The sequence below is a fragment of the Schistocerca serialis genome, chromosome 2 (genome assembly GCF_023864345.2).
Source record: "Schistocerca serialis cubense isolate TAMUIC-IGC-003099 chromosome 2, iqSchSeri2.2, whole genome shotgun sequence".
In the NCBI taxonomy this organism is placed as follows: Eukaryota; Metazoa; Arthropoda; class Insecta; order Orthoptera; family Acrididae; genus Schistocerca; species Schistocerca serialis.
The window spans coordinates 322,060,929-322,086,387 of record NC_064639.1 but is presented as its reverse complement, the minus strand read 5'-3'; the positions used below and the strand labels follow the sequence as shown (position 1 = coordinate 322,086,387).

At 38.9% G+C, this 25,459-nt stretch overlaps 1 protein-coding gene across 3 annotated transcripts in view; it reads left to right on the top strand.

The window, feature by feature from the left end:
* Positions 1–25,459, top strand: part of LOC126457125 (inactive ubiquitin carboxyl-terminal hydrolase MINDY-4B) — a 496,867-nt gene that overhangs the window by 446,292 nt on the left and 25,116 nt on the right. For 2 of the 3 annotated variants that reach the window (XM_050093184.1, XM_050093183.1), the window contains exons 6-9: positions 7,835–7,905; positions 8,219–8,366; positions 11,687–11,892; positions 12,060–12,203. In XM_050093184.1, coding sequence (XP_049949141.1) covers positions 7,835–7,905; positions 8,219–8,366; positions 11,687–11,892; positions 12,060–12,203 — 569 coding nt within the window. Of the gene's footprint in view, positions 1–7,834; positions 7,906–8,218; positions 8,367–11,686; positions 11,893–12,059; positions 12,208–25,459 lie in introns of those variants that run through there. The other variant, XM_050093182.1, reaches the window with a different exon arrangement.

Genomic DNA, 25,459 nt, shown 5'->3' with positions numbered 1-25,459 from the left:
ACTGTGGTACCATATTTGGAGAGGCCTCTAGAATTTCCGGATCGTCATGTGTATAGCTAGTTCTGTTGGGATGGAGCAGCAGTGAGGTCCGGACAGCCAGTACTCGCCCAACCGCTGGTGACACACATGCACTGTCAGCTGGAAGAATGTGCTCATGAGAGTGCATGACCACGTCAAGGATCAGATTCAGCAAGTTTTAGTTGATTCAATTGTGATATTCGAGTAGTGCAACTTTCACTTGTGTGTGTGTATGTGTGTGTGTGTGTGTGTGTGTGTGTGTGTGTCCACCCTTCGAAGTACTTCGTGGCAATAAGTTGTCAATTGACGATTTATACTGGGATCTTTCCCGTGCCGACTTGAGTGGGTATGACCGTTGGTTGGTCATTCGGTTGGTCGTCACAGCAGACAATGTGCATTTGGTCTTCCGATCACTTCTGGCTTCTCTGTGTTTGTGCCAACTTATAACTCATCTGTGTTGTTTCACAGTGACTGATTTTAGTGTTGTGAGTTGTTGGTGGAATTATTTTCCCAGATCTGTGCATATCTTGTGGTTTTGAATGAGCAGTTATTTTAATGCTGTTTGAGTACTGGATTTATTGGGGAGTTGCGAACAGACATCAGGTTGGTTTGGGCTGCAGCAGCGAGCAGGTCCGTGCAGCATGAGGGCTAGCCGGGGCCACTGCCAGATCGAGGAGGGGTAGTTGTGAGAGCAATGACTTCATTGCACACCGACCCTGGACATTTAAGTTGAGTGAAGAGTTAACTGCTAATGCAACCTCGACTATTCTGAGATCTCGCCTTTGGTCGGCAGGTTGTTGCTCCCAGGGCCGCTGAGCCTGGCAACGAGTGAAGTATTTCGAGGTGGTGAAATATTGCAGCCGTCTTTCTCTATTTGTTATTCATTATTGAATTTAATATTATTCTTATTAGCTGTGGTGTCACTGCCAGACACCACACTTGCTAGGTGGTAGCTTTAAATCGGCCGCGGTCCATTAGTACATGTCGGACCCGCGTGTCGCCACTGTGTGATCGCAGACCGAGCGCCACCACAAGGCAGGTCTCGAGATACCGACTAGCACTCGCCCCAGTTGTACGGACGACTTTGCTAGCGACTACACTGACGAAGCCTCGCTCCTTTGCCGAGCAGATAGTTAGAATAGCCTTCAGCTAAGTCCATGGCTACGACCTAGCAAGGCACCATTAGTAACATTGCATGTATCTAAAGAGTCTCACTTGTATCGCCACAATCTCCAGATGTACCACAAGGATGGATTAAAGTTAAGTATTACAGAAGCTACGTACTTTTCTTTATAGCAATCATTACGTATCCTGTTTCAGACCTCACGCACCCTCTTTGGCTTAGCGCGTGCCTGTCAGCTTCCTCTCATTGTGTCTAGGCTGTCTTGTCTAGACACAGCAATTTTTGGCAACGAGGATGGGTTAATGTGGTGTCACCGCCAGACACCACACTTGCTAGGTGGTAGCTTTAAATCGGCCGCGGTCCATTAGTACATATCGGACCTGCGTGTCGCCACTGTGTGATCGCAGACCGAGTGCCACCACAAGGCAGGTCTCAAGATACCGACTAACACTCGCCCCAGTTGTACGGACGACTTTGCTAGCGACTACACTGATGAAGCCTCGCTCCTTTGCCGAGCAGATAGTTAGAATAGCCTTCAGCTAAGTCCATGGCTACGACCTAGCAAGGCACCATTAGTAACATTGCATGTATCTAAAGAGTCTCACTTGTATCGCCACAATCTCCAGATGTACCACAAGGATGGATTAAAGTTAAGTATTACAGAAGCTATGTACTTTTCTTTATAGCAATCATTACGTATCCTGTTTCAGACCTCACGCACCCTCTTTGGCTTAGCGCGTGCCTGTCGGCTTCCTCTCATTGTGTCTAGGCTGTCTTGTCTAGACACAACATTAGCAAAGTGCAACCAGCGGTATTTTCTGCCTTGTGGCCGCTAAGGCCCCAGTTACCTGCCTTGGAGGTTAGCGTACTTTTCCGGCAGTGTACCTTTTCTCATCATGTTGATGCTGCCCGACACAGCGTGTAGTTCGACAGCCTCTTGTATTGTACTCTGCAATTTTTTTTTAAGGTCTACCTTGGTTCTAGTGTTTCCTTTGGCCTTGGGTGTTTTCTGAAGACGTAGTGCTGTCTGTCTCTTCACCCTTGCCTAAAAATATTCCATCATTGTACCAGTGATTGGACGTTAGGCAGATGGGTTGGTCTGTCAGTTGGCACTTAAGCTGCCCCTAGTTTTGAGTTACCATCCTGTTACGTGAGTACAACTCTTGGCTGCCTGTCTCACCTTACCTTATGTTTGAGGCTGACCCTTGGAACACTTGCTGAGAACCGCTTGTCCTGATTCCTTAGATTGTGATGTTTGTTTTAAGGATATTTGTAATTTTCTAATTATTGTTTGTGTGGCCTTCAGCTGAGCAATAATTCCACTTCTTTGGTGATAAGGCTTTCAGCCATGTTACAATAAGTTTTTTTTTTTAAAGAAAACTTGTTTTAAAAGCAAAGTATGTGTTGAAATGTGTGCCATTTGGAATTGTTATTTCTGACTTCTAATTCAGGCCTTCACCCGTTTGTGATTTTAAGTTGTAGTGGCCTTCAGCCACGAAATAATTTCACTTCTTTCATAATAAGGCCTTCAGCCATGCTACAATAAGTTTTTTTTAAAAACAAACTTGTTTTAAAAACAAGGTATTTGTTGAGATGTGTGCTAGTTGGAAATATTTTCTGACTTCTAATTCAGGCCATCAGCTGTTTGTTATTTGAAATTGTTTGTGGCCTTCAGCAGAGTAATAATTTCACTTCTTTTATAATAAGGCTTTCAGCTGTGTTACAGTTTGTTTTAAAACAAAGTATTTACCTTAATATGTGCTATTTGGAATTGTTCTTCTGACTTCTAATTCAGGCCTTCAGCCGTTTGTTGTTTGAGGTTATTGTTGGTGGCCTTCACCCCAAAAATTAAGGATTTCCCTCCCCCTGTGATAAGGCCTTCAGCCATCATGCAGTCAATTGTGTGTGTGTGTGTGTGTGTGTTTTAAGAGATTGTTTTAAAATCCTAATTTCTTTAAATAAAGTTTACATATTTGTTATGCAACCGAGAGTAACTGATTGTGGCCCCATCCACAATCGTAATCTTATCCTGCCCTATCCTGAGATTCAGCTCTCAAGAGACTGCCATAGACATAAGGTTGAACTGAGCGCATAATGATGGATGCAGTTTGCATTTGGATATTTGTCTTTAATTAATTTCTGAACCCCGTTCAACTTGCCATTCATACAGTTTGCACCATCGTAACTCTGAGCTATTAGTTTTGCTTGATCATTGCCAATTAATGGTTCAATTTCTTTCAGAATACTTCAGCTATAGTATGAGCATTCTGACTTTCTGGATTAACAAAGTTCCAAAATCTTTTAACAGGTTTTCCCGCAACAACATAATGCAAAACAATAACCAACTGAAATTCACAAGACACATATGTGCTTTCATCCACGATTATTGCAACATAATCAGTGCATTTTATTTCCTTATAAACTTCATCATAGTACACTTCGAATGCACATTGCAGTAGTTTGTTCTGAACAGTCATAGAAACGCCTTTGATCACTGATGCTTGAATGAGATGAACTTGAAGATCTTTATCCACTTCTGTGCTGAACTGAATTAGCTCATGAAAACCCCCTTATTTGGAGAGGTATCAGATTCATCATGGCCCCTGATAGCCAATTCCAAAGCACCACAGAACCGAATACAGTTTACTCTTTTGCACACATTTGTTGTGGCTGTCAATTTTTTGTCTATATTACAAATCTAATTTCTGCTGAATGTTGGTTTTGCATAGAAATGAAAGACTAAGCACATTATTCATGTGTCACTTTGACATTTCATGTACTTTCATTTTAGACCATATTTGCCCAATATCAATTATTCTGGTCTTACACCAATGAACATCTCCTGCAAATAACACACAAGGAAAACAAAATACAGCAGTGCTTTCTTCACAACTACAAATCTGTTTCTTCTTTTGGTAAATTTCTGGATTGAACTTATGGCATCAATTTTTTGTTTGCTGATACAGATTGATTTGGGAGTGGCCTACCTAGCATTTTTAATCTGAGAGTCCTGTTGCTAAATGGCATTTTTAATAACTCATTTACTTTGCCCATGTTTGTTATTTTCAGTCAACTGAATTTTCCCTTGCAGATAACACTGTGCAGACAACTATGTACGGTCAATTACCTGACCTCGCAATAACTACAATGTATTTGTACAGAACTGTATCACACGAACATAATGAGTATAAATAGAAATACTTCACCTTTGTTTGAAAAACAGATGCTCAATGGGTGGTGGATCCATTAGTTATTTTGTTCTGTAGCAATAGCCATGCTGTTGTGAAATATACCAGTATTGAAGTAATGCCTCATAGTTGCAAAATCTAAGGGCATAATTATATTAAAATTACATATAGCTATTTATAACATTATTTAAGTGTATTATTCTGTATTTGATTTAATTAAGCATTAATTAGTGTTTAGGGATGCATTTGTATTAACTTGCAGAAAGATTGTAAAACTGGATTACAAGAAATTTGCACCCCGATGTATTCTAACATGATCGCTAGATGGCAAATTGTGCTTCTATAGGTCCTGCACTTTACTGCTCTTGTAAAACTGGATTACAAGAAATTTGCGCCCCAATGTATTCTAACATGATAGCTAGATGCCAAATTGTGCTTCTATAGGTCCTGCACTTTACTGCTCTCTGGCAGAAGGAGTGGAAAGCTCTGAGTCAGAAACCAACAGCCAAGCCTTTCAAACAGCGCTTATGAGGACAGACAGAGCCAATCTGCAGTTGGCTCCAAGCTTCAGAAAACTAACGCAAGAGCATGTGTGGCAAAACGTGACTCTTCAAATCAGAAAATACATACTCTGAAACAAGGTTTTAAGCGCAGTTCACATAGATTTCTCTTTCTTTCTTTTTTATACAAGTGGTGCCACGGCACAGCAACACTACCTCAGAAGCTGCCCCTCCCATGCACTGGATAGATATGTACCCAGTAGGACAGTTCATATTAAGAAAGAACCTCCTTGGAATAATCACCCTAAAAAAAACTTGTGAGGAACCATAGATTGATCTATAATAGGTGTACAACAAAGCATAGGGCTATAGATAGAAAGATGCTGAAAGAAATGCATTTGGCTGTCAAGAGAGCAATGTGTGATGCCTTCAATGACTACTGTAGCAGAATATTGTCAAATGATCTTTCACAGAACACAAAGAAATTCTGATCATATGTAATGGCTGTTAGCAGTACTAAAGTTAGTGTACAGTCCCTAGCAAATATGACAAGAACTGAAATTAAAGGTAGCAAAGTGAAAGCTGAATTGCTTAATTCCATTTTCAAATGTTTCTGTGCAAAGGAAAACCTGGGAGAATTGACCCACCTTAATCCTCATACAACTGAAAAGATGAATGACATAAGTATTAGTGTCAGTGGTGTTGAGAAACAGATGAAATTGTCAAAATTGGACAAATCTCCAGGTTCTGATGCAATCCCTGTCAGATTCTTTACTGAATTTGTGGCTGAATTAGCTGCTCTTCTAACTATAATCTCCTGAATCACCTGAACAAAAAATAGTGTCCAGTTCTTGAGGTCACACCGATATACAGGAAGGGTAGTAGAAGTGATCCACAAAACTACTGTCCAATATCCTTGATACTGAGTTGTTGTAAAATCTTAGAACATATTCTGAGCTCAAAGAATATGAGGTACCTTGAACAGAATGACCTCCTCAGTGCCAAAGAGTGGAGATTCTAAAATCATCAATCACGTGAAACTCAAATCACACTTTTCTCACATGACATACTGAAAGGTTTTGATGAAGGCAGTCAGGTAGATGCAGTATTTCTTGATTTGCAAAAAGCATTTGATTCAGTACCATTCCTATGCTTGTTGTCAAGAGTATGATCATGTGGGGTACCAAGTGAAATTTGTGGCTGGACTGAGGACTTTTTTGTTGGGAGGATGCAGCATGTTATCTTGGATGGAGAGTTATTGTCAGATGTAGAAGTTACTTTGGATGTCCCCCAGGGAAGTGTGTTCAGACCCTTGCAGTTCATGTTATATATTAATGACCTTGCAGACAATATTAATAGTAACATCAGGCTGTTCACAAATGATGCAGTCATCTATAATGAAATACTATCTGAAAGAAGCTGCATAAATATTCAGCCAGATCTTGATAAGATTTTCAAGTGGTGCAAAGATTGGCAACTTGCCTTAAATGTTCAGAAATGTAAAATTGTGCACTTCATAAAACAAAAAATCATAAAATCCTATGACCATAATATCAATGAGTCACTGCTGGAATTGGTCAACTCAAACACCTAAGTGTAACACTTTGTAGGGATATAAAATGGATAGTCATAGATAAAGCATGTGGTAGACTTTGGTTTATTGGTAGAATACGGGGGAAATGGAATCAGTCTACAAAGGAAATTGCTTACAAATCACTAATATGACTCATTCTAGAATATTGCTCAAGTGTGCGGGACCCATACAAAAAAGGACTAACAGGAGATGTTGAATGTACACATAGAAGGGCAACATGAATGGTCACATGTTTGTTTAATCCATGGGTGAGTGTCACAAAGATACTGAATGAACTGAACCAGAACACTCTTGATGACAGATGTAACTATCCTGAGAAAGTCTATTAAAGTTTCAAGACCCGGATTTAAATGATGACCCTAGAAATAGATAAAACAATCCCCTATGTATTGCTCACATAGAGATCATGAGGATCAGATTAAAATAATTACTGCAAGCACAGAGGCATTCAGACAATCGTTCTTCCTGTGCTCCATATGTGTGTGTGGAACGGAAAAAAACTCAATAACTGGTACAGTGGGATGTACCCTCTCCCATAAACAACATGGTGGTGTGCAGAGTACAGATGTAAATGTTAAATATTAAGCCTTAAGAACAGAAGATAAAATCACAGACATTAATTCTAATTTCTATCAGAGCCACAGAAATAGAAAATAATACCACCTCCTCATCAAGCATCAGAGCACAAATTAGTTGTAATACCTTATTAGTGTTATAGTTGTACAGTAACTGGCAACATTTCCTGCATACATAGAAGTACACAATAATGAAGGAATCCCCACCACTACTAACCATTTGAATAAAGCCACTGTAGGATTATCTGAAGGGAAGAAAAGGGTAAAAATGAAATTTTATTTCTTGGGGAAGCAAACACCTTTAATGGTAAAACTACCATAAACCCTAAAGTTTGATGTGGACTCCAAACCATGGTGCAACACCTTTAAACATAAGGGAAAAACTAATGTGATAAGCATTTTCCAGTTCCGTGTGTTTAAAGACACGAGAAGTGCTGTGGTTTAGTTGTAAAAGAGGGAAAACCAATTTCTATGTTGAAAGTGTGAACATTTGACACTTTGCTGTCTCTTACTGCTTTTTCAGATCTCTGTCATCTCTCATTGATAGTCTGAAGAAATGTTCTGATTACTTTTAAATCTCCAGGCAACTTTATACCATGATTAAGAAACATCCTTTTTACATCTATGATCAGTAAACAACGAGTACCTATTGTTGGTCAATAATGTGAAGGTGAAGTGTAAAAGAAAAGTTGCAACTAAGGATGACAGTGTAGTTAATGTTTAAAAAAAATTCTTGTTCTTGTAGTTTTAAATGCAGTTGGTGACTTTGCAGGAAAAAATTACTCATCAGGACTGCCACTTCTGTCTATTTAATGTTAAAAATGGAAATTTCTCAGTTTCAGGAAGAGACAGGACCAGGAATGATGCTTCTGCTGTACAGTGCTGTGCTCTCTCGTGGACCAAGCAAGTTAGTATTACAGGACATGTAAATATAATGACTGCATGAAATATGCTCTGAAAATCACAGATAGCACTACAAATGCTACTTCCATCTTATGTTTCTCCTTTCACTATATTCCTCCTCGCTCCCCCACCCCCCAGCCCCCCACCCCCCCCCCCCCCCAACCCCTCTCCTTCCTCATTACATCTGTCAATGAAGTAACCTTCACCTCTGAGATCTTAAGAAAATAGTATATATATCCTAATTTCCGAGAGAATTTATGAATAAATTCTGCACACAGTTTTATGCAAATAAAATAATGTGCCAGTTTTTGATGCAGGGTGATGAAAGATCTAGACAATGACAAAGCTTTTCTAATGGGAGCAGCAGAAGAGGGTTCTCACTGTGTTATTATGCTTCTACTCACTGGCCGAGCCACGCCTTATCTTCACAATGGGGTCATTTATGTAGGAGATGAAGACCATTATGTGAGTGAAGCAATATTGCAAGTATACCAAATAATAATTTATAAACTATCTTATCATATCACTGTTTATAAAAGTGCACTTTGCTCTCACTAAATATCACATAGCACACTCCTTCAGCAACAAGATCCAAAACGGACACCACACTGATTTCTTTCTTTGTCTGATCATCATATGTTTAGTTAAAAGGTTATAATTAGCTGTAATAGATCAATGAAAGCTTAAAAGAAATTCAGATGGAAATATTACAAAATTCTTAACTTTCATTTATGAGAATTTTTAATTAACTTTCTATTTCAAAAATGGTGATCGAAAATAATGTCCGAGTGTGCTGGCAAGAAAAATTTCAAAGAAAACAAAAAGGCATATTCTACACCTATATGTATGCATTCTATAGGCCACCATACAGTAAATACAGAAAGTTAAACTTGGTAGCAGATTAAAACTGTGCATCATGCCAGGACTTCAAACCTGGAGCCTTGCCATTCAAGGGAAATGCTGTTACTGACTAAGCAATCCAGACATGACTTTTTACCCTCCCTCACATACTGCATTTATTGTGGTATTACATAAAGTAAAAATGTTTTTTGCAAGACCAGTTAAATTTTCATAAACAAATGGTAAGTACTTAATTAATGGATAATAAATTGTGGCCTTGAATAACTTAAATAAAATTTCATGATGTCTCAAGTTTTGATGAAATTGGCTATGACTTTAACAAATTAAACAACAGAAAGTTACAGTGCCTTTGATGTTCATGTATCTTCAAAATTATGTCCTCTCTTATTCTTCTCTATTTTGAAGTGAATGTAACAGGATGATCAACTTTCTGGAATATTGCGTTTACAAGTATTGACTGTCAGGAATGTTCTAATTATCTATAAATAGTAAATACTATTACTGTTGCTGTAACAGCTACAATGTATCATGTACTTCATCAGTAGACATGTATCATACCTTACAGCACTGAAATGGTATCAAAACACTTCAAAACCGAAAGTGGCATCAGTCTTTTCATTTTGGCAAAATAGCCTAAATGATGTTGCTTTACACACTCCTGGGAGAACTGAGTTTCAGAGAAATGGCTTAGCCACAACCAAGGGGACTGCTTATGGAATGAACCTTTAACTCTGCAGCAGAAATGAATTTGTAACATATCATTTCACAGCTGCACCTGTGGTTTGTCCCTTTCGTTATAGTGGATGCCAGGGCCAGTTTCCAGTATCCCATGGTTCAATGGATTTTGGCCACCCTGGCGGTGATGGGCCAATCTTTCCATAGTCCTCGTAAATGTGTTGTGGTCAGCCTTCAAGGCCAGCTTAGGCCTGTGGCTTTCGCATGATGGCCAGTGGTTTTCAGTGAGTGATTTTTCATAATCACTCAAGTTGCTCCAGGTTGCTTTTCAAAGACAGAGGGACTATAAGAAATGAAGTGCATTCCAGTGCACAGGAATGGGATTTCATTTTGTCATTTTCCAATTTTTTCCCGGAAGTACTACGGTTTTATAAGTGTGGGATGCACAGTAGTAAGAAGCTTTATAGCAGAGTGTGGATGCATTATCTAGTTGGAGATGGTTTTTATTAAAAGTCATGGACTTGGTCAGATATACTGAAGCCAATAAATTCCATTTGTTTCTGTGGAAATTTGATGTGTAATGATTTTGTGTTTCGTGTGACCAGCAAATCTTGAAGTGTATTGCTGTCTTGTTGCGAAGATAACCAGTGGTTGTTTCAGGAGGTGCTAACATTTTCCAGTTCAGTAGTCAGAAAACGAGACAGCTACTTAAAAAATCTACTCACCAAGCAGTGGCTGGAAAAGAATATAAAAGGTGTGAAAACTTGCAAACTTTTGGGGCCAGTGATTCCTTCTTCTTGCAGAGGAGTTGAAGGGAATGGAAGAGGGATAAAGAAAAAGGAATGTTGAGGTTTAGAAGAGTTACAGGAAAGTCACCCTGAATCCCAGGACAGGGGACACTTACTAGATGGGCTGACATGGAAAGACTGGTTGTTGATGACTGTTCACTTGCATCCCACTCTGGTACACTATGTTTCACCTGCTACCTTCACAATCTTTTACATATACTTCTGGATACTTCACACTTTGGTTTTCTTTTTTTTTTTTTTTTCATTTCTACAACATCTCTACCAATTACATCATGAAAAATTCTCTGATGGCTAGACAAACACTTGGAGGACAAACAACTATAGATAAAAAATAAGAGAGGAAGAGAATAGAACAAGGAAAGGAAGAACTGTTCCACCCAGCTTGAGTGTGCACAGTCACTTCACTGTGAAGTTTCCTAAAGCACAGGAAACCCCCTACATTTTTCCCTGCAGATAGAAAGAAAATAGACCATGGAAGAAAATAGAACAATGAAAGGATATCCATCTCATGTGCGCCCAGATGTCCAACTGTGAAGTTTCTCAATGCACTGGAAACCGTCTTGCTTTTACCACTAGAATAACACATCTTTCACTGTCATTCATTCATCTGGCTTCCATTCTTCTGTACCTGGTCCATTTTCTAAAAGATAGCTGTGACATCCTATTTCCTCTTCCCTTTGAACTCTAAAATCATGTAAGCTTATACTTTGTACTCCTTTTTTGTTACTGAATTCAGCCCTACTTTGCTGTCCAGAAGTTCCCATAATGGCTTCTTTTGCTGCAAAAATGGCACCACCACCACCACCTTTCCCTTGACGTGCAATTTCATATTACCCCATTCAGAATGTATGTTACAACCATACAATTCCAAAAAAATGTACATGTATCATGTTATCACTGAGTTTCAGAATGATTAAAAATGTGTGCTGTATGACAACAGCCCTGAATTTCACAGATAGTGTGACTTCATGCCGAAAAACTCTGGACAACTTTCCTGTAGCACAAAAGATTTTAAAATTGAAGACTGACCACACTGCCAAGTCCGTTTTACTTGGCAAGGCTGTAAAGTATTCTTGTGAAGTCATTGAACTCTCTGAACTGCTGTAATAACTCACTCTCCAAACCACCTACCACTACTTTGTTTTTGCCAAATTTTTAGTTTAATTTTATTTAAAAGGAGAAAATAAGTTCATTAATACTGTGTTTTATTGTGTCCTCACATTAGTATTGATTTACAATATTAAATGCAACTGTAAAGTGAATGTTCACTAATGTTTTCTACATCTGAAATTATTCCAATTTACATTTTCAATGACTGTCTGTAATTTGAAAGATGATCAATTTTTAAGTAGCACAGCAGAAACCGACACATTTCCTAATACTAATTTGCTCCAGTTCTTTATACACACATTGTATTGTTCAAATATATTCTTCTTGCAGGCATTACCACAATTTGGAGTGCTGGCTCGGACAGAAGTAGGTCTTCTTTGGGATGAAGCTACAGGGAGTGATGACGAATCTAGAAAACCTGGTTCTCGGCTAAAGACACCATCTCTTCCTGTATGGGTCATTAGATGTGCAGGTCATTATGGTGTTATTTTCAGTACCAACCGCGAACTGCTACGCAACTACCATGCAGAGAGAAGGTAAAATTTTTCTTTTTCATTGAAAATTGTTCATCATTGAACCTAAATGAATACAAAAACACAACTTTCTGATTTATTGATATTGTAAAATACAAAATAGTATGAAATAAGTTTCTAACTTAGAGTTTTATGTAACATTAGTAATGTAATAACTACATTTTTGACAGGTTTGAATTACAGTATTATACTTGTGAAGGTGGTTACTGCCAAATGACAGTTGACACACGCTATGAGGAAGATCAGAACAGCTCTAAGGAAACAAACAGAGAAAATTCTGTAATACCACAATTAGAAAAAGTAATACATACAAAGTAAGTACTGAATTTTTGTTTGATAGTCTTCTATGTATGTTAACTGTAAATGTTGATTTCCTATAAAAAAAACTTCCAATAAGAGTTTATAATGTTATGTAAAGGCTTACTTCCAAATTAATTTGACTATAAAATTTAAAATGTATTTGTTGAATGGACATTATACAATAATATACTAGCAGAATTCTAGTAGACTTTAAAGACAAGAACTGATATGCACAAGTGCAAGAAGAGAAAGGTTATTGGAGGTTGTTGATGAAGTACAGCACACTAGAACTAATGCTTGTTTAAAACAGAGATACTTTAAATTACATGGGATTAAAAAAATGAATTTAAAGCAATATCTACTACATTAGAAGCCAAGTACAATTCATATCTGAGAAAGATCAGGAAGTGATTTCTACAATGTGGGTATTGGCACTGATTATTTCATATGAAGTATTTCATATGGGGACAACAAACAATACAAGGCTTACATGGAACAAGGAGATCCATATACTTAACACAATGAAAACAAAAGTATTGACTGTTAATGTTTGCTGTCCTGTCAGCATTAAGATCACTGGCACAGATCACCTATGTAGCTTCACCAAGGCTTAGAAGAAATTTTTGTACTGAAAAAAAAAGATGCTTAAAACTACACTGGAATATTTTAATTACCCTCATTAATGTAAAACTACTACTTTTTACCAAAGTAAATAGCAACAGATACATCCTATAAATTATTGTCTGTTATGTTGGAGGCCATTCAGTAAACAGTTTGTAATCAAAATTTACAAACGGGACATTAAAGCACTGATGTTCATATAATTCAGATCAAAAAGGTTATGGTAAATCTCAAATATGAACAAAGATCAAAACACTCCTCTCCACTGCACTGGTGCGTTATATCTGGCTTGTAAAAAGTTGTTGCTAATCATATTTCAAAATAAAAGTTCCTTTTTCTAGAATTCAAGAAGAAATTATAAATGTGAAAGACAACAAAATTGAATCAAGAATCTGAATAGATCCCCAAAATGTAGTAAGGCAAGAGAAAGCAAATGTTGAAAATTCTAACATTTTAGAGTGTGATCTCAGGTGTCGATCACCAATCACAGATACATGGACAGCTTTTTAATGAGGAACACAGTCTGTATCAATGTTTCTCAGTTAAAAAATCCTTGTATTCAATATTATTGTCTCAACAGTAACACAGGATCAAATTTTGTTACTCTGGATAGCTACTGTAATTTTTTGTCTGTTTTTCAGAACGTTCTAATGCAGCTTCAATGGTATCACTTTTTATTATCTGGCACCACACAAGCCGATTTCTGTGATGAGCCACAACCACAGGCCAGTTCTGCGAACATTTTTGACAGATTTAGCCTGCTGATCTCAGGCCCAATGTTTCCCATAAACGTGCAAGCCCAGAGGCCAGGGCCCTTTGTGTATGGCACAAATTAACAGATTTTTCATGACTTACCCAAGGATCCAGGGCTGCAGAACATGCTCAACAGACCAGTGGCGACAGGCAATGGATTTCAGGAGTTGCAACTGTGTCCATTGCAAGTATTATTTACTGTATGGCCTTCTAAAGAAATTATTTTATTGTAGTACATTTTCAAATTTTGGATCTCATTTATTTTGTTGAGAAGAAGTTATTGTGGATGATAGCAGAAAGAAAACTGTGGCAATTGCCAGCAGTTTGTACACTATGTACTAACATAGTTCTCAAAAGAAAAATAACGCAAAATGGATCAAAAAATGGATAGCTGAAAGGCAACATTCCAGACATTGATTGAGAATTGTGGGCATTCTTCTGAGAAATGTCGTGGTCTGATATGATAGGTAGTGGATATTCTTGATCCTTTGTAGAGTACAGTAGTTCATGATACATGTAAAATAATGGACTTAACCCAGTTACGGGTAAAGCAATAATTAACGTAGTAGAAGCAACATTTTATTGGCACTCACCATCGTGTTGGTTTATACAATTAATCCCTGCCCACCCCCCTCTATGATTCTTTCAAGAGGTCAAAAACCTTCTGAGCTCTTTCCTGAAATTATTACAAGTATTTTAAATCCACCTTTGCAGTTACAAGAAAATGGATATTTTTGTCACCCAACACATTTTGTTTTATTGAAATAAAACATCAGCAGTAGTCTGTAGTGAAAAATACAATATAGTTTGCTTTGTACGTGTAAAAACAGTTCATCATTTTGTGGCGGCGTTCGTAGCGACAAACAATTCGCTGTAGAAACGGCTTACGAAGTCACCGCCACACTTTTAATAGCGGGCCGACCGGTCCGCTGGAACAGTGAACAGAAAGATGAAAACCCAAACACTCTGATTAAATGAAAGTCGGTACTTATCTTTATTAACGAAGATACAGAAACACAGTAGTGAACTCCGTGTCTACCGAAATCTGTCTAGTTCGAGTCGGAGCGGCTAGGTCAACGTCGGCTGACGACAAACAACAACTCTGCTGCGATGAACACACAACTGACTAGCAAGTACACAATTCGGTGGCGAGTATACAACTGAGCGGCGAATACAGAACTGTCCTAGCGCTCGCGACTCCAGCACTTAAGAAGCCAGAAGCCAGCGGTGGCGCGCGCAGACTTGTGGCGATTTCCTGTCTCGCTGGCGCTGCTTATGCGGACGGCGTCCGGACTTTGATGCTGCCAACCTTTTGGCAGCGGGCTCGGGTGGCATTACTGGCTAGGATATAACACATTACATAAGATGTTGAGTCTGCTTGGATAATTTGTGCCTGATTTTTGCTCACTTCATGAAACATCATCTGCTTGCACATTTTTGAAGTATTCCCTCATTTGGCACTGTTGCTTCCTGTACTGTAGCTGCTAATCGGATTTAAAATACCTTCAGTAATTATAAAACAACCTCAAATAGTATGACAACACAAATGAAAAATTTCTTTCTTAAACTTTATTTCAAATCTTACAGCTTAGATTTTGTAATACTTTGGTCTACATTTGGAATACCATCTAGAAATGTTTCAACCATATCTATGTGTGCCCTGTTTTTTATGTTCTTGTTTGTTCAATGTTCATGTGTCAACTTTCATCAACAAGGTATTTAACAGTAAAATTGTATAAGTTTCTTGATGTGGTCACTGGGCCATCCCTTCACTAAATTATTGCAGCTAAAAACTTCCTGTAACCTGAAAACAACAAGAAAACTCATGGACATTCTGAATGTTGCCCACCACAGAAATCCACTTGTATGTCCAACTGGGGCAGAGGGATCTCTGGTTCCTAGAACTTGCAGGTAAGGTCCTGCAGGTTGTGCACCCACTAACATGCAGGCAAGGCCTGCGAGTTTTACAGAATCCATCAGAAATGTCTGAGGCTCGTTGCTAAAACCTGCTCATGTGTAGCTAGCTATTCTCTGAATGCTCTGTTACCTTTCATCTTCCTTTAATGTTTCCTTCCTATCTTTCTTTGCTACTATCACTGTCTGTGCCTTTCTCTCATTTCATAATGCATCACTCTTCCTTTTCTTTTCTTTTCTTTTTGACCTTTAATTTTCACTATCTCTTCAGCATACATAACATTTATTTTTTTTATTACTATTATTGCTTTCATTTCCACTAACAGTATTGATTCTTCTGATACAGTAATGATTTATCTCATCTAATTTCATACAGCTGTGGTATTTAGACAGTATTCAGGCAATTTTGACTGATATGGAAACAGCAAAGTTCTTTGAACACCATGTACTTTCAGAGTTTATATATGAACATGTTCTTATCTAAAGGAAACAAATGTCATAGGGGATATTTGATGACAGTTGGTGCAGAAAATATTATTTAATTTATCAGTGTGCTCATGAACTGTGCGCTTAGTTAATTAACGATAGCCACTAATAATCAAACCCGGAAAAATAACATGCAAAAGTTTTAAAGTTTACTATGATTATCTGAACTGTCATCTATCTCAGGTAAGGGTATGGTAAAAGTTGATGAAACTAACTAAAGTCTTTCCTTCTCATCCCATCAAGTAAGGCTCCCCTGACCTGAGGTTTTGAGTGACTTCTCCATAACTCTCCCCATTTCTTAAAACTAGCCAGTCCTGTTCCTTTATTCATCTTCCTTCCCCTTCAATCAAATAAGAGGATGCTACCTCCAAAAGCTTGCACATTTCCTTAACTTTTATGTGTGTTTTCTCCTGCCGCCACTTTTACCTATCCAATTGTAACCCACGGCTATGATTTTCTTGAATCACAGTCTGAAATAGATCCCCTCACCATATCAACCACAGCAGTCTTTCTCTCCTAACCTCAATAAGATCCTTATCAAACCTTATGACATTCCCAGAGCATTATCCTTACACCAGTGTTCTTACTCCTACAATCATTACCACTTAAAAACTACCCCACCTATCACCACTTATTACTGGCACATCGCTCGTAAGCCCAACAACATAAACATAGAACAACATGTAAAGCCACACATTTTTTACCAGAATACATGAGTTCACTGTGTGGTATTTTATCTACGAATGACCGCCACCAACTAGCTGATTACATGAATGGACATAAAAGAAATGTCTGTCTTATGGAAAGTTATTAAATCTACATCTACAAACAAACTCTGTAAGCCACCATAGGGTGCATGGTGGAGGGTGCTCTGTACCACAACTACTTATTTCCTTTCCTGTTCCCCTTGCAGATAATGCAAGGGAAAAATGTCTGTCTCTATGTCTCTGTATAAGCCATTATTTCTTTTATCTTATCTTCATGGCCCTTGCACAAAATGTGTGTTGATGGCATCTGCAGTCAGCTTCAAATACCGATTCTCTAAATTTTCTCAATAGTGTTCCTTGAAAAGACCTTCCAGAAATTCCCTTTTAACTTTCCGATGCATCTCTGTAACACGCATATGCTGCTCAAACCTACCTGTACCAAATCTAGCAGCCCACCTCTTTATTTCTTCAACGTCTTCCTCTAATTTAACCTGGTGTGGGTCCCAAAATACTTGAGCAATACTCAAGAATAAGTTACACTGACGTCCTATATGTGGTCCCCTGTACATATGAACCACACTTTCCTTAAATTCTCTCTCTCTCTCTCTCTCTCTCTCTCTCTCTCTCTCTCTCTCTCTCTCTCTCTCAAAACAAAAAGAAAGAAAAGAAAAAAAAAATTGCTTTGCAACATTATGTCCAGATATTTTAAAAATATGACTGTGTCAAGTAGGACACTACTAATACTTTACCCACACATTATGGGTTTGTTTTTCCTATTCATCCACATCAACTTCCTTTTTTTTTACAGGACCCAACTGCTGAACATACTCTGCTGCATTATTCAAAAGACCCACATGCCTGCTGCACCACATGAGCTGTTTGGATCTTCCCACCAGACACTAGTTTCCCTGAACTCTCGAGAAATGGTTTTGCTCTCCAACAAATATTTGCATCCTGTCACTTTCGTAGACTTAACATCTGTTAACATATAATCCCCATATCCTTTTTTATTATTCTTTAAAATAACTTTTTTATTTACTTACTCAATCATTTTCTTTAGTCCTTCTTTGTCTATATTTCCCCCCTTTCAATCTTTATTTCTCAGTTAAATATTTTAATGGTCTTGATCACAATAAAATACAGGGAGATTTTGCTGGATGGTGACAAACTGCAGAAAATGATCTTGAGAAAGTAAGGAGATGATAAGGTCTTATGGACATACAGCTGGAAATGCCTGGTCTCTATGCTACAGAGCATTTATTAATTCATCGTGCTTGTACATTACAATGCAGCGAATGACAAGCTGTTAAGAGACCACTGGTAAACAGGGTGTTCCAAGTGCCTTCCACAGGCTTCTAAGCATGCACGAACATGATGCAGCAGCAACTGTCACCCATGTTCCAATGTGATGTCCTACAATCAAACAGTGTCACAGGCCGTTTGAATGCATGTTTCCAGTGTCTGCATGCCCAGTATGGGCTCTGCATACCTGACTTCCTGCATGTGCCTTGAGAGGTAGAAATATAAAGGTTTGAGGTCTTACAATCAGGCAAGTCATGTCACTGGAGCACCCCCTCTGATTCATTGGCCAAGATAGGTGTTGTCAAGATGCCTCCATGCAGAAATTTGGAAGTGACCTGGAACACCATCACGTAGCAATTATATTATCCTACATACCACCAAATGCACATCTTTCAGCAGGGAGGGCTGAGTTACCCACAGGAAGTGAAGAAATGCCTCTTCTGCAGAGCATTGTGGAAGAATGACTGGCCCCATGAGCTGGTTACCAATAATCCCCACTCACACATTGAGGATGAACCGGTGCTGATGGACCACTGCCTCCATACCATAGGGATTCTCTGTAGCCCACATGTGAGTGTTGTGAAGGTTGGCAACACTGCATTTTCTAAAGGTAGCCTCACCTGTGAATAGGACTGAGTGAGTTGGCAACAGCAGTGAAGCAGATGCCCCCTAGTAGTACCAATGTGCGAGCATCATGCTATCATGAACAACATCACTACCCTTCAGAGGGTGGAGCTAATACACTAGTACAGACAGAACATTCCCACTTGTCTCGTGTGTTCTCATGTGTGCTTTCAGTCATTGAAACCTACACTCAAATATATTTTATCTCCCCCTTTAAGTGAGTATACCACCCTTGGAATGCATTTTTGGCCATGTGCCCATATGGCCTTTCTTTCCCTTTACCTTCTCAGAGATCATTTCCTGCACTTTGCCCCCATTTAGTGAAATCATCCTTTGTAATTGAAACTTCATGAATACTAGTTTCAGTTGACAAGCAACCAAATTCAGATCATCCTCACTAAATAACCAGTACCAAAGTACAATATTGGCCACAACACTATCTTTACTAATTGTAACTCGCTGATAGTAAAAGGCTGGTCAAAAAATGTTGGTAGCATATAAAACCACAGGGGACTAATGATTTTTTCTGCTGGTTTTGTACATTAACAGTCATGCTTTGACCAACCTTTTAATAGTTACTTTTAGTAATGATTATGCTGTGGCCAACACAGTACTTAGGTATCTACTCTTTAGTAACCACGATCTAATGACAGTCGCTAGTCAACTGAAACTGATAAACATGAAGTTGTAATTATGCTTTTTTTTTTGTAATCAACAGTATTAAAAACTTTAACTAATAATGCAGGTGGCTGTTTCTCCTTCACCTGACAATATCACATCTTACATTTTATTTTTCACTCTGGCTGATTCTGACACAGTGCTTGTCGGTACTCTGGCCTCTACTCTGTCTGACACACGAGGCACTGTGTCTGCTACCAGGTTATTGAGATGGGATTAGTTAGTATTGCAGAAATGTTCCTTACTTTATTGAATTAAGTAACATACAAACTTACAAACACATAAGATCAGGTTCGCACATGGCTGGAGCACTACAAAGGACCTCAGGTTCAAAATGTAAATCATTCACTCACTCAAGATGTAAATGCACAGTAGAAATGGCTGAAAGGAGAAATCATTGCCTCAAACCAGTTTTCGCAGCGTGATATCCACACGTATGACACCTGCACGAAGACACAAAGCAAAATTTATAGTCTGCACAGGAGTGTAACGTGAAAACAGAATACCTACGGCAATTGCATGCCAGGTGTAAAGACAGTTCGATGCCTGCTTCTTGTAGCATCACAAAAGCACCAGTGTCAGGTGCGTCGCCGCATGGCCAGTTCCTCATGCGGGTGCAGAGCAGCAACCGAAGTGGGTGCTACAAGGGACAGACAAAGACTGGTGAAGCTCTGTCAGAGGAAGCCTCATTAGGGGCAGCTATTGTTCTGCACCAGTAGTCAGTGACCACAGTGGCGAAGTGTCCCATCACAAGGCAAGATCAACAGCCATGAATGGAAGTTCTGTGTGAGAAGGCAAACTCACTGCCTTAGCAGATGGCCATATTGAGTTGTGAGCATACGGAATTACTAAGACAGCTGTGTGGAGAAAGGTCACCCACAGTATAGTATGATCTAGCATCTCATGTCCTATGGCACATCTGCAACAGGACCTACCTTGTCACCATACCTGTAACAGCTGAATCATGGTATACCAAATTTTAAATGTATTTTATGACAAGTTCTTGCATTATGGGAAATAGTTCCTCTTTTTTCCTAATAATTGGGTAAATGGGATAGAAGATTCAAATTTTTGTGTATTATCTGAACTTATGCTTAAATTAACAGAGAACTTACTTGGCTACGAAATCTTTCGCGACGTATTTCCTGAGTAAAAATTTCTCGGTGTACATGCCGCGTCAAATCAGGATAAATCTCCAAGCTTTTGACCACTACCTCCATGGTTGTCGTCAGGGCTGAAACTGACTGTCGTGAACTAGCAAGGTTCCCACTTTTTATATGCAAAGGACGGCTTCTTATTGGCTGTAATACGTCAGCGATATGGCGCGTAGCGAAGTGGTGCCCTCTACTTCCATAGATGTAGTTGTTATCCCGCGTTGCTTGCAGCGCCATCCCTTAAATCAGGAGGTAAAGTGCGAGAAGTTTTTCTCTGCGATTTTTCTTTATCCAGTGCACTCTTCCAAGTGTTGCTAAGTGCATAGCCGTTGTCTCTATTAAAGTTATTATCGCTAAGTCTAATTTCGACTGCTTCCCGGATCACAGAGTCCCAGTAATTCGATGTGTGGGCTATTACTCTGGTTTCTTCAAATAAAATCTTATGCTTGTTAAGCAGGCTATGTTCAGCCACCGCTGATTTTTCCAAATACCTGTATTTCAGGTGGTGTTGGTGCTCGATGCAGCGGTCGGCAACGGTTCTTACAGACTGGCAAGAGGAATGGTTATTCTGCCGGTGAAATTAAATCAGTATTGTCCAAGAAAGTAAGACACGATGCCGGCCACATACAAGAAGAGGACCAACACATAGCGCGGCTTCCTTTTTGCGGTGCTACAATGAGCAAGATAGCCAGAGTCCTGAAGAGGCAAGGAATAAAACCAGTTTTCCGACCACCTAGGAAAATTAAGGAAATGTTGAGACCAGTCAAAGATAGTCTCGGCTTAAGAGTTCCGGGAATTTATACTATTCCTTGCGAATGCGGCAAGAATTACGTGGGCCAGTCTGTAAGAACCATTGCCGACCGCTGCATCGAGCACCAACGCCACCTGAAATACAGGTATTTGGAAAAATCAGCGGTGGCTGAACATAGCCTGCTTAACAAGCATAAGATTTTATTTGAAGAAACCAGAGTAATAGCCCAAACATCGAATTACTGGGACTCTGTGATCCGGGAAGCAGTCGAAATTAGACTTAGCGATAATAACTTTAATAGAGACAACGTCTATGCACTTAGCAACACTTGGAAGAGTGCACTGGATAAAGAAAAATCGCAGAGAAAAACTTCTCGCACTTTACCTCCTGATTTAAGGGATGGCACTGCAAGCAACGCGGGATAACAACTACATCTATGGAAGTAGAGGGCACCACTTCGCTACGCGCCATATCGCTGACGTATTCCAGCCAATAAGAAGCCGTCCTTTGCATATAAAAGTGGGAACCTCGCTAGTTCACGACAGTCAGTTTCAGCCCTGATGACGACCATGGAGGTAGTGGACGAAAGCTTGGAGATTTATCCTGATTTGACGCGGCATGTACACCGAGAAATTTTTACTCAGAGAACTTACTTCACTGATTTTTTTAAGTGACTGAATCATTCTTTTATGAGCATCCACAATGATTAACAAGTGAATGCACTAATAACTGCAGTGTAACAGAAGTAGAAATTCAACCTGATAATCAACCTGCCCTTTTGTAGCTTTCTTGAGAGATTTTTCATCAAGGCAGAATTTACTGGAAAATCCTGCTCTTTCCTCCAACCTTTAGGGCAGTCTTCTGCACTGTACAAAACTTTTGTTCGCATAACTTTTGCCACTCCTACTTTCTATTCTCTTAACATACACATTTTTCAGGCAAGGTAATTACCTGTGAGAACACCTTGTGCCAGTGCCATGTAGTATGTGTTTAACAGTTAGCTACATGTCACGTGCTGATTGCGACACACGTCACGTTTGACCATGGACCAGATTTTCTGTTAAGCTGACAAAAGGGTTACAGAGAACCGTACTAGCAAAGTGTCAAAAATGAATGTCAACTATGATGATACTTGAAGGCCAACTGACAGGCTGCAGTGTCCCAGCTCAACCCCCACAAAAACCAGACGAAAACCAGACTCATCGCCAGTTACACTTGACATCTGAAGCCTACAGTTTGAGAGAGCAGTGATAGAAAATACTTTGACTGATGAAGGGCCACGTTCTCCAATGAGTCTTGTTTCTTCTTCATAGGACAGATGGATTTCTGGCAATGAATTATTAGATAACACTCTGCAACCACTACTGGAAGTATATACTCCAGTATCATTAATCCCAATTGCAAAGTACTCCTGAGCATTTTCATTATGAATCCATTATCACAGATCACATTCACTTTTATATGTTGTGCATTTTTTCCATGAGAATACCATTTCTGAACAGGATTAAATGTGTTATCAAAAGATTTTAAATGTTTACAAATAGCTAGGAGAACACACTCCAAACTTCAAAGTGCTTCCCTCCATAGATCCTCAGTTTTGAGTCAACCAGAAACCTGAGAGACCACCTAAATGATCTTGTTCATTATATGAATTTTTATTCACATGCCCTTCATATATGGATTTTCATTCACACACCCTTTAACAGTCAGCTTAACTTCACATACACCTGGAGGCCTATCAATTTGACTAAGTGATGTACATGATGCAAATTATGGTTGCTCAGTACACTACCATGAGGTTAAAGTAATACAGCCAGAGAGTGTTTCTGATTTTCTATTCTGTAGTCTGACCATTTCTCTAACTGTTCACTGATAGTAGATACTGGCATATGAAATGACAATTTGACAATGGTAGATGAATAAAAGCAGACATGGAGCTTCTGAAATTACAATGGAAAATTTTTTGCTAACATACTTTTGCATTCACTGTCCAAATAACACAAATTGCCTTTGTAAATTTCCCACTCATCATTAGTACTTGTGTTTATATCACATATGCTCATGGCCCATATAATGAACAACACAATAAAAGCAGCATGTAATGTATACTCTTGTTCAATCAGATTTCAGATGTTTGTTGTGTTGGAAAGATATTATTATTAACATGGTGAATGTAATAGGTATTTCATGTGACTTGGAAGTCACTGGGTACTGGCGTGACAATTGAGGGCACAATGGTGTAAACAACCATAATTATTAATGACATTCAAATACAAAAATTATTTTAATTTACAAACAATTAGTTTATAATAAAAATTAATCAACTGATTTATCACTCAAAAGTTAAGGCAATAATTTATTAAGCTGAATGTTAGAGGCAATGTCCTGAATTAATAAAGTTATAAAAGAATAATCACTAAAAATGAAGATCAAGCATTTCAGAATAATTACAGATTTCTGAATAATTCACCTCATCTAATTTGAGAAGTGCTCAGTACCATTAACAGGATGTGATACTGTTTAAGTTACTTGAATGTGGTGTATTCACATCATATATAACATTACTGCACACATAAGCACTGAGGTGTGATGAAGCAACTCATCTCTCAACAGACAGCATTGGCAGAACCTTGGGAAATTTTTATTCTCTTTTGCTGATCAGAATGTAAGGTTATACTTCCCTTCTAGCCTCCAAAAGACAGCTTCCTAAGCTAGAAGTAAGGGCATTACTTGACAGACGTCTCAAGGTTAAGCAGCAATCACATCTTTACTTTTGATAAAGAAATCTGGAAACTTTGCCTTGGCCTTAGGCATTAGCAAGATGTGTGGCAGTCCCTACTACGTGCTTCTGGCAGTTGCTCAACACACAATGATATCCTAGGTGTGTATATAAGGAAAGTATAGAGCTCAAAAAACCAACTATGAGTTCCTCAAAGTATGCCATTGCTATGTAACCCATACATCACCATCCAAAAATATTATTCCAGTCTCCAGGATCACTTTTTGATATAAATTAATGCCCTTATGTGGTCTGTTACAATAGGGGAGATGCAAGATATCAGTGCATTTGACTGCAGCCATATCACAAGCAGTCACTACATGCAACACTCCACTGGTATTTCCACATGCCATTATGTCAGATATGTACTGCGAATGTCTTGATTCAGCAAAAACCATTGCCACCAGAATCAGCAATGTGTAGACAGCAGGGTTTGCCATCAGCTGTTGGGGCAGTGGAGCAAATCACTCACTGATTCAATGCTGGAACATAATCATTTGGGAGCAGCATATCATCTAGAACAATTGCCTCACTACAGTTATAGAAGCACCACCCCATTTATCTACATCTGCTCAGTGCACCTTATAGAGCACATAATAAGTGTAAGAACACAACTAATGGCTGCTCAAAGCATGCAAGAATTCCACCTCAAATGATGAGTTCAAGTAAAGACTGGTTATAATTGAACTTTCACTACCTGAGCGAGTTTTTATGGGAAACCATTAACTCTATGAATACTCAACTTTAAAGGAATGATGTTCAGACCATGTGCTGCAGGATTTGCTTTCAGTAATATTAGTGTCATGACTCGCTGTCAGGCACCAGTACTGGTATGGTGACGTAGAGTTGAAACACAAGTATCATTGCGAATTACAGTTGGAGGCAATCAGCACAGATCTGAACAAGGGTAGCAGGGATTCAAAAAGCTGTTTTATGGGAGAAAAAAAGAAAAACAGCAATAGTGTTGCTGCTCCTTACAACTACCAATGCATTAAATGAGTGAGGTCCTCTTTCCACTGGGGTTGAATAACATGATACAGAAGTTCAAATTAACAGATGATTTGGGAATTGTTCCTGGAATAGGCCAACAATCAATTGCTGTTGCCATTGCTGAGAATGCTGGGTGCAATGTGTGATCTTCAAGCACTGCATCAGCTTTGTCATGACAGCTGGACCTTCCATGGACCACTGTTTGTAAACTGCTGCAAACAATTGTGAAATGGTATCTCCAGTGCAGTTCCAGGCTGTCATGGATGCAGACGGTCATCACACTGAGTAACGTTTGTAACCAGGAACATAAATATGGTGCACAATTAACGAATGGTACCCTCTCATGTGAAAATTACAATGTGTTTCTTTCAGTGGCTTTTTCATTATTTCTCTTCTGCGTGTCTTTACAAATGTTTTCAAAAAGTTTCATTGCCCTACAATCACTCGTATTTTATGGGGGTCCTATCGAGTAGCAAAACTTTAATTATAACTACCCTGTACATGTTGGAGC